The sequence below is a fragment of the Gallus gallus genome, chromosome 14, assembly GCF_016699485.2.
Source record: "Gallus gallus isolate bGalGal1 chromosome 14, bGalGal1.mat.broiler.GRCg7b, whole genome shotgun sequence".
Lineage (NCBI taxonomy): Eukaryota > Metazoa > Chordata > Aves > Galliformes > Phasianidae > Gallus > Gallus gallus.
The window spans coordinates 12,650,174-12,664,378 of NC_052545.1; the positions used below are offsets into that span (position 1 = coordinate 12,650,174).

Consider the following 14,205-nt stretch of genomic DNA (forward strand, 5'->3'; position numbering starts at 1 on the left):
CCAGGCTGTGTCCCGTGCAAGGACAGCACTTCCAGATGGCTTCTCACTGCCTGCAGTTGGAAATCAGCGATCAGAACTCAGAGCCTCAACAGCCCACAGATGAGATTCCCCTAAATAACAAACCACTGAGGGAGGAGTCCTCTCAGACTTGGTTGAAGAGCCACCCAGCAAACCCGCCTCGGCATTTGGAGAAGTTCATCCTTCCACATCTCTCTACCTGGCATTAAAGCAAAACCAACCACATTTACTCTCAGAAGCTCCTCCATTATATCAGGCAACGTTCTGGGGAAATGCAACCACCTTTCCCCCTACAGCAGGGCTTGGAGCTATGTGATCTTAAAGGTCCCTTCCAACCCAAGCCGTTCTATGATTCTACGATGATTCCATGAACTCCTGCCTCAACAACAGCAGCGAATAGCTCAGATGGTGTAAAAATGACAAGCTGTATGCCCAGCTTGAGACAGCCTGGGCAAGGAGCTGCCTAGCGGCCGACAGCACGAGTGTGGGGGGGAACTTCGACGCCAGTGACTTGCACCAGGCTAACAGCACACGCACACACACGTCCCACATGAAACTACGGCTCTGTCACACGATGCTCCATCAACAGAGCCAGCATTCTTCCCCACGATGCTCACGTCTCACAACCAGGCGCTGGTGACCCTGGCATTTCTGGGAATGCAGCTGGCTGGCTGGCAAACAGCGAGCGTGACCTCCTGGGCAGCAAGAGGGAGAAATGCAAACAGACGAGAAGAAATGAGAACAACAAAGAGCACAACAACAACATTTCTATAAGCAGGACTTTTGATATCCTGAAAGGAGATCTCTGACTCCACAGAGGAGCCCAGAAGGGACACATTAATGTCATCATCTCACGTATTATGTGACTCTTGCTATCTCTCATAGCCCCCAATAAATGTATTTGCTGGGAACCTTAGCTAGAAAACAGAAAATGCAAATTGTCTGAAATGCCACAGCAAAAGACACAGAGTGGGCTCCGGGATTTATCTACGGAAAACATCACAGCAGCACTGCTCCCCTGTGCCCCCATCACCTCCATGGGGAGGAGGCGCAGTGTGGACAGAAGGACTGAGCAGTCTCACAGTGAGAGCAGGCAGAAATGGGAACGCGCTGCGAGGCCATCAGTGGCTCTCTGTCCTTGCAGGTTTGGTGGGGCACGAAGCCCTGCTGCTGGAAATAAGGAGGCGTGGAAGCATCCTATCATTTATCAGCCGAAGGAGGCAGAAAACATACTTCCATCCTAAAACCTCCAATGACCCTCAAAGCAACGCAAGGAAAGAGAAACCAAGTTATGCCCTGCATCCTCCCAAACGCATGCAGAGCTGCAGGAGGACGACTCAGGGCACCTCTGTCACCTCTGCACCACGTCCCAAAACCCAGGGCAGAGCTCACATCGGCATGAGCCCTGAGCCCTCAACACCCTATTCTGCTGAGGAAGAGCTGGCTTGGCAACGCTGGCTCAGCTTCAGCCAGCAGCAACGGCAGCACAAGCAATTAAGAGATAATTCGCCAGGCACACGACATGAAAAATAGGATATCATTAAGATACCAAAGGTTGAAAGGAAGCTGAGAAGTGAAGTGTTGGTAGGGAAATAAAGCTTATGCCTGTTATCTCCGCAGCACTTTGATGCTTGAAAAGAATAAGACACATGACATAATTAACAACCACAACAAACTTTCTTTGCTCTGCTGCTGCTGCTATCAACTAATGCTCAGGGAAAACAGTAAGGCAACGGAGCTGCCCAACCTGCATCAGCACGCCGCAGGGACAGCAGCCTCCTTGCAGGAAACCCAACCAAAAGCAGAAGTCTGAGAAAGATCAAGAAGCAGCACTGCTGGCACGGGGTACCACTGCTCTGCGCAGCGCTCTTGTGGTCTCCTAGAAAACATGGACAAATGCACACAAGTATTCCAGAGCAGTACCGTCAGCCTCCACCAGTCCATTCACGTCACTGTGATGAATGACATTGAGCACAGTTATAAATTTAGCAAAAACACTTAATTTCACTCGCTGCCACAGCCCAGCCCTGCACTGCATCTAGCCATGAAGTCAGATGGAAGAAGGAAAAGAAGCGTTTGAACGCCGCAGGGTTGTTTCTCTGCCATCGCTACAGAAATCTGTTGTTGATGCTATTTATTTTCACCGGAAAGGCAAAATTCAGCTTGGGCTGACAGAGAGATCACAGCTGAGCCTTTTTTCTCCAAAGCTTCCACACGTGAACATCGGCGTCGACCCATTTCAAAGACCTCAACTCCATTCGTGTTTTCCCAAGTCAAACACAAAGCTCAACCCCAGCACACACATCTGCTGCGGCTCCACGGCTCCCAGCCGCCAGCGTCAGTGTGGATGTCTGTCCTCCCCACGAGCCTCATGCCAGCCCTGGTGCTGTGTGCGGACAGCTCGTTCCCCTAAAATAAGTCTTTGTGTCACATCCCAAGCAGCACCTGCCAGGCGAGCACGCTGCCATCGCTCCCAGCGCTCTGCCCGTCCTCATTTGCTGACCTTTCTGCAGCCACTTTGGCCTCGTCCCGTATTTACGGCCCCAAACCTCTCCTTCCCCCACCCACAACGCTCTCCCGCAACTCCTTTGGTTCCTTCCACGCCATTTTCCATTCTTTCCCTATAGAAGTATGTACATTTACAAACAGAACAAACTCATGCCCCGCTTAAGGGCTTGCTACATGAGATTCTAACGAGATTCCGTGCTCGTTTTCACTTTTCTATGGCTCGGGACAAACACCCCCATGAGGCAGCAGCACGGCCCTGGGGGCAGGCAGCTCTTTGCAGGGAGCCGGGCCAGCGTGCGCAGCTCTGTGCCACCAGCTCTGCTGGGAGCTTCATTGGAAAGCCAACGCTCTGCAGAGAAGCGATCGCCGGCCCCTCACTCCAGCCGTGCGGGGAGCCAACTGATCCCCAGCTTCTTGTCCAAATCGCAGATCTGCGGTTCCATTCGGAGCTGCAGACAGCACAGCATCTGCCAGCACGCTGAGCCACCCCAGTAACTTTTTCCAGCGCCACTCCGAACCGTAACAACTCGCTATCAGACTGCCAAACTCGCAGCGCTCGCTCCGCTCTGCGAATCCAGCTGTCAGCTTTCCCAAGTGCCTCCGCAGTCCCAACTCTTTCGGTGCCAACAAACTTTTCACAGATGCACATAATTTCACCAAACACATATGCTCTATGTATGGCACATGAAGTCAATTAACAAGTTTATTTACTGCATTAAAGGATGACACAACAGCACAACAAAAACCTCTTGCAGACAGCAAGCGCGTTCACCTTCTCCTCCCTACAATGCTACGTGCCCACAAGTAGCTTTAAGGAGGTTCAAAGTCAAAGAGTGCTTTGAGTACCCCCCCAAAACAAGGCACGAGCTCCTTCGTGTGCATCTCTCCAGAACTCCCTCGGCACTGCTGATCCCCAGCACGCCGAGATACGCGTACAGCACGTTCAATCTGCAAGTCAACAAGCACAAAGCACGCGCTGGGGAAAACGTGTTCCCTTGGAAGAGGAAAAATAGGAGCCGAGCACAGAACAACAGCACGTACCTTTTAACTGGTCAGCCACCACGCTCTGGCCGACCCGCTCCGTCACTTTGCCATCCTCCATTTCGTAACGGTCGTCCAAATACTTGGCGGTAGCTTCCGAAATATGGACTTTCCCAGCCACCCCCAGCTGCTCCATCAGATTGGCCAAGTTGACGTCGTTGGACCACACGTCGAACTTGAACCTCCTCATCCCCAGGATGCCGCACAGCACCGTCCCGGTGTGGACGCCCACTCTCATGTTGACCATTTCTTTCTTCTCCTGGCAAAACTGCTCGATGGCTTTGATCATGCCCAAGCCCATCTCGATGCAGCAGTAAGCGTGGTCCGCCCGTGGCTCCGGGCAGCCGGCCACGCAGTAGTAGCAGTCCCCCAGCGTGCTGATCTTCTCACACTTGGTGTCCTCGCACAGGCGGTCGAAGCGCCCAAAGAGGTCGTTGAGGAGCCCCACCAGCGCGTGGGCAGATTTATTGGCGCTCATCTTAGTGAAGCCAACGATGTCCGCGAACAGAATGCTCACCTGCTCTATCTGCTGCATTTTGAAGGGCCGGAATATGATGGGGGTTTTCTGGATGGAGGGCTTCTTCTTCCTGTTCTTGGGGCTCGAGGTGGAATGGCGTTTGATGGAGTTCTCGCTCTCGTCGTCGCCCTGTTTCATTAAGTCGTCTGCTATTATTCTGGGCATAACAGAGTGAATCATCCTCTCTTTCAGGGCTTTTTCCACTTCCAAGTCCTTCCCGTGCATGATGGACTGCCCCACCTTCAGGAACGTGCTTCTGGACCTGACTTCGGACATGATAAATAAGTGGATGCCGATGGCGTGGATGCAGACGTGAAGGAAGGCTTTGCTCAACAGCTCCCAGTAAACCGCGCCGCCTCCGAGCGGCGTGAAGCAGCTCTCATCGCGGAAGCGATAGCCGAAGGTCTCAAAGAGGACCGAGTAGGACAGTCCCAGAAACAAGCTTAAATACAGGGGTAAGTGCATCACCGTGTAGAGCAACAGGAGCACCTCGACGCACATGGAGAAGCTGCCCACCTGCGACAGGCACGTGTCGACCGGAGCGGCCGGGGCCGTGCGGTTGGACGCGTCGCCGCTCCCCGAGAGGGGATCCAGGGCCTGGAACTGCGGGGCCAACGTCAGGGCGAACACCAGGAGCGTGAGCGTCAGCGACGTCCACACGTAACGGCGGGCGTAGGCCTTGGTGAACGTGAAGGCGAAGAAGGCCACGCACACCAAGAGGAAGCACAGGGCCGGCACCATGAACACCATCTGCTTCTCCCTCATGTGCACGCCGAAGTAGATGCCCCAGAGCAGGCAGGCCGAGCCGATGTAGAAGAGGGCGTAGCGGAAGCGGCGCTGGGTCTGCGGGAAGCAGCGCTCCATGCACGCCTCCTCCAGGTTGGTGGAGTCGAACTTGGGGTCCCACCAGCGGGACGAGGCCCTCTCGAAGAGCTGCGGCAGCTTCTTCTGCCGGCGCAGGCCGGGCCCGCCGCCTCCGCCCGCCCGCCGGGCGCCCCCCGACTCCCCGGAGCTGCAGCTGGACGAGATGCTGTACTTGCAGCGCTTGGCCGAGGAGCAGCCCTGCTGCTGCCGGGGGTTGATCCTCACCGTCACGCTGTTGCTGTCCCCGCTGGAGTCGCAGCTCACCTCGGTGCTGTGGTGATGCAGCAGCTGCTGGTGCGGCGGGGAAGCCATGTTGTCGGTGCCTCCCGAAGAGCTCCTCCGCGTCGGATCCTTCGGGGCCGGGAGCACGGACGGCCGCCGAGGCCGCCGCTCAGTTTCCCGCCCCGGGCAGCGCCGCGGGGCTCCGCCGCCGGCCGGGCACGGCACGCAGCGCTGGGGGCCGCGGGCAGCCCCGCATAGTCCCGCCGCCTCGCACGCCTCCGGGCGCCCCGCGGGGCCGCCGCCCGCCGCCCGCTGCCGGGGCGGGGCGGGACGGACGGCCGCTCAGCGCCGCGGAGGGGCCGCCGGGCCCCCGCCGGGAGGGGCGCGCTCCTCCATGTCGGCCGCCGCCGGTTCCTCCCCGCGCCAACGGCCGCCGTGCGGGCAGCGCTCCCCTCGCGGCCGGGCCGGCCCCCCCCTCCTCCTCCTCCTCCTCCTCCTCCCTCCCCTGCTCCGCCGCGCCGCCTCCGCCCGCCGGGACGGCCCCGCCGCCGGGCCTCGGGCCCCGCAACCGCGCGTTCCTGGCGCCGCGGGCGGCGAGCGAGCGCCTCTGGGCGGACCCTCCGCCGCCGCGGGGCCGCCGCCGCGCTGCCCTCCCGCGGGGTGGTGCCGCGCCGCCGCCGGGAGCCGCGGAGCGGAGCGGAGCGGGGCGGGAGGAGGAGGAGGCGGCGGGCGGGGGCGCTCGCTCAGGCGCGGCGGAGCGCGGCGCGGGCGGACACCATCTTCCGCCGGCGGCTGTCACGGGCTGCGGGCGGCGCGCGGGGCTCCGCGGGGCCGCGCTGAGCTAACGGGGCGGGGAAGGCGCGCGGCGCGGCCCTCCGGCCCGCCCGCCGTCCTGCCTGCCGCTATCGGGGCCGCGCCCCGCGCCGCGCTATCTCTTCCTCCCAGGCGCTGCCCTCCGCCCCGTCCCGCACGGCCGTACACCGCTCCCTCGGGAGCGCGCGGCGCTGGGACCGCAGCCCGCGGTCCTTAATAAACAGCCGAGCGACGGTGCGGAACGTGCTGCGTTCTTCTGGAGCGCGTTCCCGTCTCCTGACGCGCTCGGACGCCGAGGCGATCCGCGGCCGAGGAGAGTCCCGTCGGTAGCGGACGTTGTATGGTTCGGCCGTGCCGTCCCGGCTGAGCCGAGCGGGGCGGTGTCACTGCGGCCTCCCCCGGGGCTGCTGCCCATGCACCCAAACGTGCTCGCAGTGACCTCGCGAAGGAGTCCTGAAGTGTGCGGGCAGGAAGAGGGCAACTGGGAAATCGTGAGAGCCCTTACGGCTGCTGGGTGCCTCAGGGCGGCGTTGGGAAGAACGCGGCGTGAGTTTTCTTCCAGGTAGAGACGTGAGTTTTCCCTCTGGCACAAATCCTAGCACTGAAGCACGGGCTTTAGTTCAACATCCAAAGCGTAGAAGTGCAGTCATTCAGGTTGCAGAAGCCCTCTCGGATCCCCAGCTCCAACCGCAGCCCACCCCACTGTGCCCACTGCCCACATCCCTCAGTGCCACATCCCCACGGTTCCGAACACCCCCATGGACGGTGACCCCACCTCCCTGTGCAGCAGTGCCACTGCAGCTCTGCTCTTCCAGAGAAGGAACGTTTCCTAACACCCAACCTGAACCTCCCCTGGCACAGCTTGCAGCCTCCCGTCCTGTCGCTGTTACCCAGGAGCAGAGCCCGACCCCCACCTCGCCACAACCTCCCCTCAGGAGGTGCAGAAGGTGATAAGGTCTCCCCTGAGCCTCAATCAGACTGCCAGATCCCATTCCCTGAGCTGCTCCCCGTGGTACCGGTGCCCCCCACCCCTCACAGCTCCGTCACCCTCCTCTTGCACTGTGTGTTGCTCACAAAGGCAGGGGCAGCTCGAGTGTGTTCACCCCGTACGCATGAAGAGGAGACTCAGAAGCAACAGAAATGTGCCTTGTTCCCCCTGTGCTCCATAAAGTGGGACTTTGTGTGTGCTGGGAGCAAACAGAATCACATCAAAGTTGCTGCATCCATCACAAGTTCTAACCGGAGTGACCCACATGATCCCAGGTTTTGGTCACTCGCTGCTCAGAGGCTGCTTTTGATCTCCGCTAATGAAGCCATCTCCTCATCCCCAGCTTTCACATATCGGCTTGGAGGACAGTGAGATGGGATAAAGTGGGACCGAGGAGACACCGGGCTGGTCCAACCCCTCTGGGGAGCTTCAGGATTGCTCAGTGTGCTCTGCCCCGAGGAAGCTCGGCTGTCTGAGTATATTTATTTCTTTTAAACCCATGCCACTAAGCCCGTGTATTTAGTCTATAGTATTCGATTTACTTCCCTTCTCAGAGGCACAGCTTTGTCAGCTCTCCTGATGAGCTTTTGTTTGACATTCATAATATTGTACTTCGCTGCTTATCTGGTGGAGCTGTGCGGAACCGTCGGGGGGGGGGGGGGGGGCTCTGAAATGTGGCAGCCCACATGATGCTTTTTTAGGCTTCACAAGCCGCCTCCACCAGGCACAGAACACGGATGGGAACAACACCGGTACGAGTGCCTGCCGTGGTGTAGCTGGGGAGGAGGAGTGCTGGTTAGGAGGCTGTGGTTTCACTGTGTGCTGGCACAGGGAAACTCACAGCCTGGATGAAAGGCAGCACGGGCACCACGGATGGAGACCGTTCATCCCATCTGGTTCTGGAAACAGCACAAGTACTGAAGGAAAATATGGCAGAACCTGTTCAGTCCATGCACAGACTGGAGGAAGAGGAAGAAATGCCCTCCCCTGCTCTCCCACCCTAACAGAGAGCTGTGTTCACCTTCTAACAGACTTCTGCTCAGCATCACTGCTGAGCTGCTCCTGGACCCCGACAGCCTCTGGGTTATGGGGAAAAAACAGCATTTCTGACTTCTGCTTAGAGATGAGCAGTAAACAGTAGGCAGTGTTTCAGATGCTTGTCTCTCCTCTTAGCTTCAGGCTCACCGTGATGCTCATCTCACCTTCCCGTGCAAGCAGAGCGCAGGGCTCACCTCTGCCATCTTTTCCATGCAGTGCAAAGGAAGCTGAGTAAGTGGTGCATTCTTCTCCCTTCCTCAGGTGGCCGGGTTCTTTGTGACTGCTCTGTCTTCTCATCCTTCTTCAGAAGGGGCTCGGATCACCCACGCTACTGATGCAGCTTCATCTCCCAGACGAGGTGCTTTGCTGCGCTGTGCTGAACGCACTGCAGACCCCGCTGCCTTGGCAATGTCTGCCACCGGGACGTGGCTTCCCCTGAAGCTGCCTTTCTGTAAGACCAAGGCAAACTTCAAGTTTATTGCTCGTTCCATTCATAACGAGAAGTTCCCCTGACTTGCCAAGCTGCTGAATCAGCTCGGGCACCTCACCCTTGAGTCAGCAAAGCCCGAAATAGAAACTCGCTCTGTTTCCGAGCACAGGAAGCACCGCTGTTGTCTGCAAACACAGCCACATCCAACATGGTTTTTTATAACTCCAGCTCCTCGCTGGAGGAACTTGAATGACATCCTTGAAAACAAAACAGAGCAAAACTGTTTTCTTACTTGCAATGGGGAAGCTCAGATTGGTATGAATGGAGCTGCGCGGGGCAGAAGCACCCAGGAGCAAGCAGAGGGAGGACAAGTGGCAGGCAGGGAGGCCAGCCAGCACCGACCCCCAGCATGGCTGCAGCTGCTCCAGTTGGTCAGAGCCAGGAACAAGGGACAGCCAGGCCGGAGCAGAGCCCCGGGCCATTGAGGAGTGGTGGCAGGAGGACAGGGTGGGAGCTGAGAAGCCAATGGGAGCTCAACGGTGGAGACGTCCATCCAAGATGCCCTGAGCAGAGCGGAGTCTTTCCCTACCAGGCCACAACCATAAAATAGCTAAAAGCAGTGAACATGACCAACACTTGCATTCAAGGGGTGTGGACTTACTTAGCTGTAAAGTCATCAGCAGGACTTCCGTGAGTAGGTGGCAGGCAGTGAGAAGCCACGTACAGCCAGTCTGTATGTGCCGCACTGGGGAGGAGTTTCGATGACTCCAAGTCAGGCCACCGAGAAATACAATCCCAGCGTTAATTCACATTTTCCATTCTCGAGAGGCTGAGCTACGTTTTACCTTGCAGATGCACCATCAGCCATTTCCAGCACACCATAAGAGCCCCGTGGCTCCCACGGCCTCCTTGGGCAACCTGTGTTCACCGCACGGCTTCTGTGGGAAGATCCATACGGATAAGGGAGCATGGGAAGGACCTCAGAGGACACGTACCCCACAGGCAGCTGGGGGTGGCACTTAGGGCAGGATTTTCCTGCGTTACTATGGAAGAAATGATAGAGATTTGAGAAAAAAAATATTGTCATTTCTGCAGTATTTCCCTATAACTCAATTCAGTCGTTTTCTGCCTCCTGCCACAGCGCGGTTGCAACTTGCAGCACGTCCTGCGTTTGATGCTTTGGGTTATTCAGCTGAAAAGAGGAGGGGAAGAGAACGTGCAGGCACAATTACGGCCTTGTGCAATCCCCTTGTGTACACTGCACGGGTTTGAAGAAAGACCTGCTGCGAGTCCACCGAAAATCCCAGCTCCGGGCCTGAGTGCTGCAGGGAATTCCACAGCTCACAGCTCGTGCAACGTGTGCTGTGTGTGCACTCAGCCCTTTTCTGAGCGCAGGTGTCTGAGGATGAGGGAATCACGGCTGTGCCGGAATGGGAACAACACAGCATTCCCATCCCCTCGTACAGCCGCTTTGTCCTTCCACTCTCTGAATGCTGCAGTGTATTTTAGCTGCAAATCTGTTCTCCTGTGGCGTGGGTGCCAGAATCATGGGGGGAAAGAGAGAGAGAGATGGAGAGATCCGTGGCAATCTTCTATATTTATTTGGCCCAGAAAAGATAGGAGAGAGGCACCTGCTGGGCTCTGCGCAGGATTTCATGGGCTGGCTGGGGTCTTCTGGGCACACAGGTGGCCCACGATGTCCTGTGGGGCAGACAGGTCTATGTGGCAGTGCTGCATGCTCTGCCAGCCCACAGCACTTATTTCTGTGACAGTTTCTACATGCAGGCATTCCATAAGCTTGGAAAGAGCAGGCTTCTACTGTCCTGAAACAGTTTGTGTTTGCTCATAACTTCACTTCATTGCATCTGAAACAGGGACAGCTGTCTCTGCATCCATAGAGCAAGGTGGGAAGAAAATGGTGTTGCAAACACGGATGCACAGAGCTTTGGTGGAGATGGAGATCCTTGAATGGGTGAGCTGGGGAGCAATAGGTACTGAACTTATATTGAGAGATGGTGGAGTGAGAAGTTACACAGCCTGGCAATGACCAACTCGATGCAGTTGGAATCTCAGAGTGGGGCCCTAATCCTGTTATAAACAGGGGGTTGGTTAATGGGAGCACTGACAGCCACACGTGATCAGCAGTCATCAAATAACCCCTGCGCTCAATGGCACAAACTGAGCTCTAAATGGCACAGTCAGAAAACCCATCACCTCCACAGGCTCTGGGGACAGCGAGGGGCTCCTCCAGCCTGCAGCTCTGGGGGCTCCATGGAAGATTTGCCCCCACAGGGAAGGCTTGGGCTGCACTGGGTGGGTTGGGGGAGCTGTGCTGATGGCTGAGGGCTCGTGCAGCCTTCATGTCCCGTGCTCCAGCCCAGGCTGCCCAGCCCCTGCCGTGCTCAAGGTTAGTTGTGCTAAGTGGCTTTTTCCTGCCTGCTGATTTCTCCTCCTTCACCCTCCTCCTTTCAGTCCCACCCTCAGCTTTGGCTCTGTGGAAGAGTGGTGAAAATATCCCATTCCTCTTTGCCTGCTGTTCAAGTAACACAAACGTATTAAATCCCACTTCACAAAGCCCCAGAGGCGCAAAGAGTAATGAGTTCTGTGCTTTAATTTCAGATAGCCCTTGTTAGCAGAGGAGGAGCTTCCCTTGACCTTCCCACTCACTGACAGGACTCCAAGGAGAAGCGGGCAGGTGACGGTCACACCTGGACCACGCAAGCAAGAAATGCACCTCACGTCAGCCCCTGACATGGAAGCACTCAATGAAGAATTCCCCATTGTTGGGATTCTCCCTTCCCCTCCTTGAAGCGCCCAGCTCGAACCCCAGGACTGGGCTCATCGTGCTGGAGGTGCGCTGGGTTCTCACCACATGTCCCATCCTGCCTTGTCTCCTCCATGCAGAGCTTCTGCAGGGCAAGGAAAGCTCCCGGAGTCTTCTGGATAAGTTGGGAGGGTTCATCCATTCATTAGTGAAAGCTGGACGGAGCTGTCTGAAGGTCTGGATGTGCAGCAAGGAAGATAAGCAGATTTGTTCACACAATGGATTCTGAGCTATCTGAGTGAAAAGGGCAGGATGTCCTCACTGAGAAATGCAATTTAGGAGCCCGACAGCTTGAAAACAGCTGGAAGGGTTTGGGACTTCCTGGGGAGAAAAAAATCACCTTTGGCTCAATGAGACGGGGAGGATTTCAAGCCCACAGTGGAAGTTTTTGGAGAAGGTTGGGACTAATGAGAATGGAGGATTACAGCTTCAACTGTTTTGCAATCGTTGGCCTCGGTTCTTCAGACACTTTCACACATGCTTAACTTTATATGTGTGGTTAGCTTTGCTGACCTGAATGGGATTATTTACACGTGGTAGATCTGAGCACATGCGTAAATGTTGACAGAGTGGCGTTCAGGGCGTAGCGTTTGTCACCAGAAAGGACACCGTGTCAAGGTCCTGACATCCCACGGAGATCCTCCCTGCTGGAAACAAACCCAAAAGCCGGGAAATCCAGATTCCTGAGTCCAGCTTAAATCTGCTCTCATGTGAATGGGATCTTTTGTTGTGCCACGTCAGGGCGCCGTGCCACCGAATTGATCTGGCAGCTGTTAAAACACTCACCTTTGTGCGTTCTGACTCTATAGGAAGATGCTGCGTGCCTGTATGTGAAGGATGCCAGGGCTGGGGGCTGGGAAAGGACACCTGGCCACTGGTGGGGTGTGAGGGGTTCCCTCCCTGGTGGTTCCCCTCCCTGATAGAAGCAGAGCATCACAAGTGTTTCCTGGAGCACAGGAGCACGTTCTACCTGCTGTGATGTGATCTGCTGAGAGCCTCCGAAACGCCCATAAATCACCTCTGCAAGCTGCGCCTCCAACATTTATCAGCTTGTGTCTGTCTGCAAGCCAAAGTGCCATTAGGCTGACTCATATTTTGGCATTTTGTGTTTGTATACAACAGGACCATGTTTGCAAGCAATGGGGAAAAAAAAAAGAAAACACAAGGAAACCCTTCTTGGGCAGCACTGCGATCCCTGCGGCCCTGGCCCTGCTCTGCAATGCCCCCAAGGAGCAGAGCTCAGTGCCTGCCCCTTCTTTTCTTTTCTTTTCTTTTCTTTTCTTTTCTTTTCTTTTCTTTTCTTTTCTTTTCTTTTCTTTTCTTTTCTTTTCTTTTCTTTTCCTTTTCTTTCCTTTTCCTTCCTTTCCTTTCCCTTCCTTTCCTTTTTTTTCTTTTCCCTTTCTTTTCCCTTTCCTTTCCCCTCCCTTTTCTTCTCCCTTCCTTTTCCCTTTCTCTTTCCCTTTCTTTTCTCTTCCCTTCCCCTTTCCCTTTCTCTTTCCATTTCCCTTTTCTCTTTCCCTTTCCCTTTTCATTTTCTTTCTTTTCCCTTTCCCTTCCCTTTTCTTTTCCCTTTCCCTTCCCTTTTCTTTTCCCTTTCCCTTCCCTTTTCTTTTTCCCTTCCCTTCCCTTCCCTTCCCTTCCCTTCCCTTCCCTTCCCTTCCCTCTTTCCCCTTCTTTTCCCTTTCCCTCTCTCTTCCCTTTCCTCCCTCCTTTCCTTTCCTCACCACTCTGCAGGGCTCAGCCCCACGCCAGGCACTGTGGGCCAGAAGTGGGAGAAGAGCAGCGTGTGGGGCGTGGGAAGGGGGAATGCAGCAGCCACCAAAGCGGAAACTCTCGGATGCAGATGTGCGTGGAAAGCTGAAGAGCTCACAGTTTACTCTTCCTTCCTCCCACAGCGACATAACTGCAACGATTTTTTTAACGACAGGTAGGGCAGGAGGTGGGCTTCTGGCTGGAAATCCTCTGTCCTCCTGAGAAACACCAGGTTTAGGAGCAGCAACCATTAACCATGGCACTGAGAAGCCTCGGGCAGCACCTGCGCTGCCTGGGTCACCTGCAGAGACGGCTCGGGCACCAGCCTGGCTGCTGGCACTGCAGAAGGGCCCCCGGTGGCTGCAGGAGTGGATCTGGTGGCTGCCACGGTGCTGCTGTGCTTTTCCTGTTCCTCCCACTGCTACTCCCGCTAATATTAGCAGCACTAATTGCTCGTCGCATACCATGCGTGTGCAGATTAGTGTTTCAGAACGGCTAATCGTTGCGTTCTGTAATTAAACGGCCGCTAATGAACGTGCTGCGAAAGGAGCAGCCTGTTGGGTTGCACCCTGGCTCCCTGCAGAGCTCCCTCGCTCCTGCTCTGATGGAAGGCACCGCAGTGCCAGCTCCCCGTGCATGGATGGCTGAGGGAAGGCAGGCCCCCTTCCACGGGATGTCACACCTGGAGAGCCTCCCCTTCACTGCAGGGAGAAGCGTTGGCCTCGTGCTCACCGTGAGAAAAATCGACTGAATTACAGGCACTGCTCCTTGCCTCTGCAGCATAGAAATAGAAACCACTGCAACTTCACTGCAAAAAGCCACTGGGTTGCGTTGGAAGTGGATGGTCTTTAAGGTCCCTCCCAGCATCAGTTGTTCTATGATGCTTTCATCCCTGAAATGCAGCGGTGCCGCTGGGGTGATGAGGTTACAGGTGGTACCTTTTAATAGGCAAAATATAAAAATGTGGGGGGGGTGGGGAAGCTTATTCAGGATTCTGAGCCTTGTGCAGGGAGCAGCCCATCACCTCCACACACACCGGGACAGGTGATGGAGACCTCGGGGTGTTACATGGGGCTGACAAGGCAGTGGGACCATCACCTCGTGCTGAGTGCCAGCAGTGCCACTGCTGGGGGTGGGCAGGTCCTGAGCCCTGGGCTGCAGCACGGCGAGGCTGGGAGCGACGCTCGTGT

The 14,205-nt window shown here is 56.1% G+C and overlaps 2 protein-coding genes and 2 long non-coding RNA genes across 5 annotated transcripts in view; 2 read left to right on the plus strand and 2 right to left on the minus strand.

Moving 5' to 3' along the window:
- The window catches only part of ADCY9 (adenylate cyclase 9), a 59,210-nt gene extending 53,503 nt beyond the window's left edge, over positions 1–5,707 (minus strand). Inside the window, exon 1 of one of the 2 annotated variants that reach the window (XM_015294128.4) lies at positions 3,568–5,707. In XM_015294128.4, the coding sequence (XP_015149614.1) occupies positions 3,568–5,260 (1,693 nt within the window). In that variant the 5' untranslated portion in view covers positions 5,261–5,707. The remainder of the gene's footprint in view (positions 1–3,567) is intronic. The other variant, NM_204630.3, reaches the window with a different exon arrangement.
- LOC124417193 (basic proline-rich protein-like) lies at positions 5,045–7,636 on the plus strand. Its single transcript, XM_046900731.1, has 2 exons — positions 5,045–6,545; positions 7,062–7,636. Exon 1 carries the CDS (start codon positions 5,259–5,261, stop codon positions 6,198–6,200), a length of 942 nt encoding a protein of 313 aa, XP_046756687.1. The 5' UTR covers positions 5,045–5,258; the 3' UTR covers positions 6,201–6,545; positions 7,062–7,636.
- Positions 7,637–7,644: 8 nt separating this feature from the next.
- On the plus strand, positions 7,645–12,433 carry LOC121111818. Its single transcript, XR_006931469.1, has 2 exons — positions 7,645–10,411; positions 11,059–12,433. It is a non-coding gene; the product is annotated as a basic proline-rich protein-like (long non-coding RNA).
- On the minus strand, positions 11,032–12,181 carry LOC124417194. Its single transcript, XR_006931468.1, has 2 exons — positions 12,050–12,181; positions 11,032–11,910 (listed from the first exon to the last, which is right to left on the minus strand). It is a non-coding gene; the product is annotated as an uncharacterized LOC124417194 (long non-coding RNA).
- Positions 12,434–14,205: the final 1,772 nt, after the last annotated feature.

What these genes read in the sequence shown, in the direction of transcription:
- LOC124417193 (XM_046900731.1), top strand. Translation starts at nt 5,259, where the DNA reads ATGTTGTCGGTGCCTCCCGAAGAGCTCCTCCGCGTCGGATCCTTCGGG.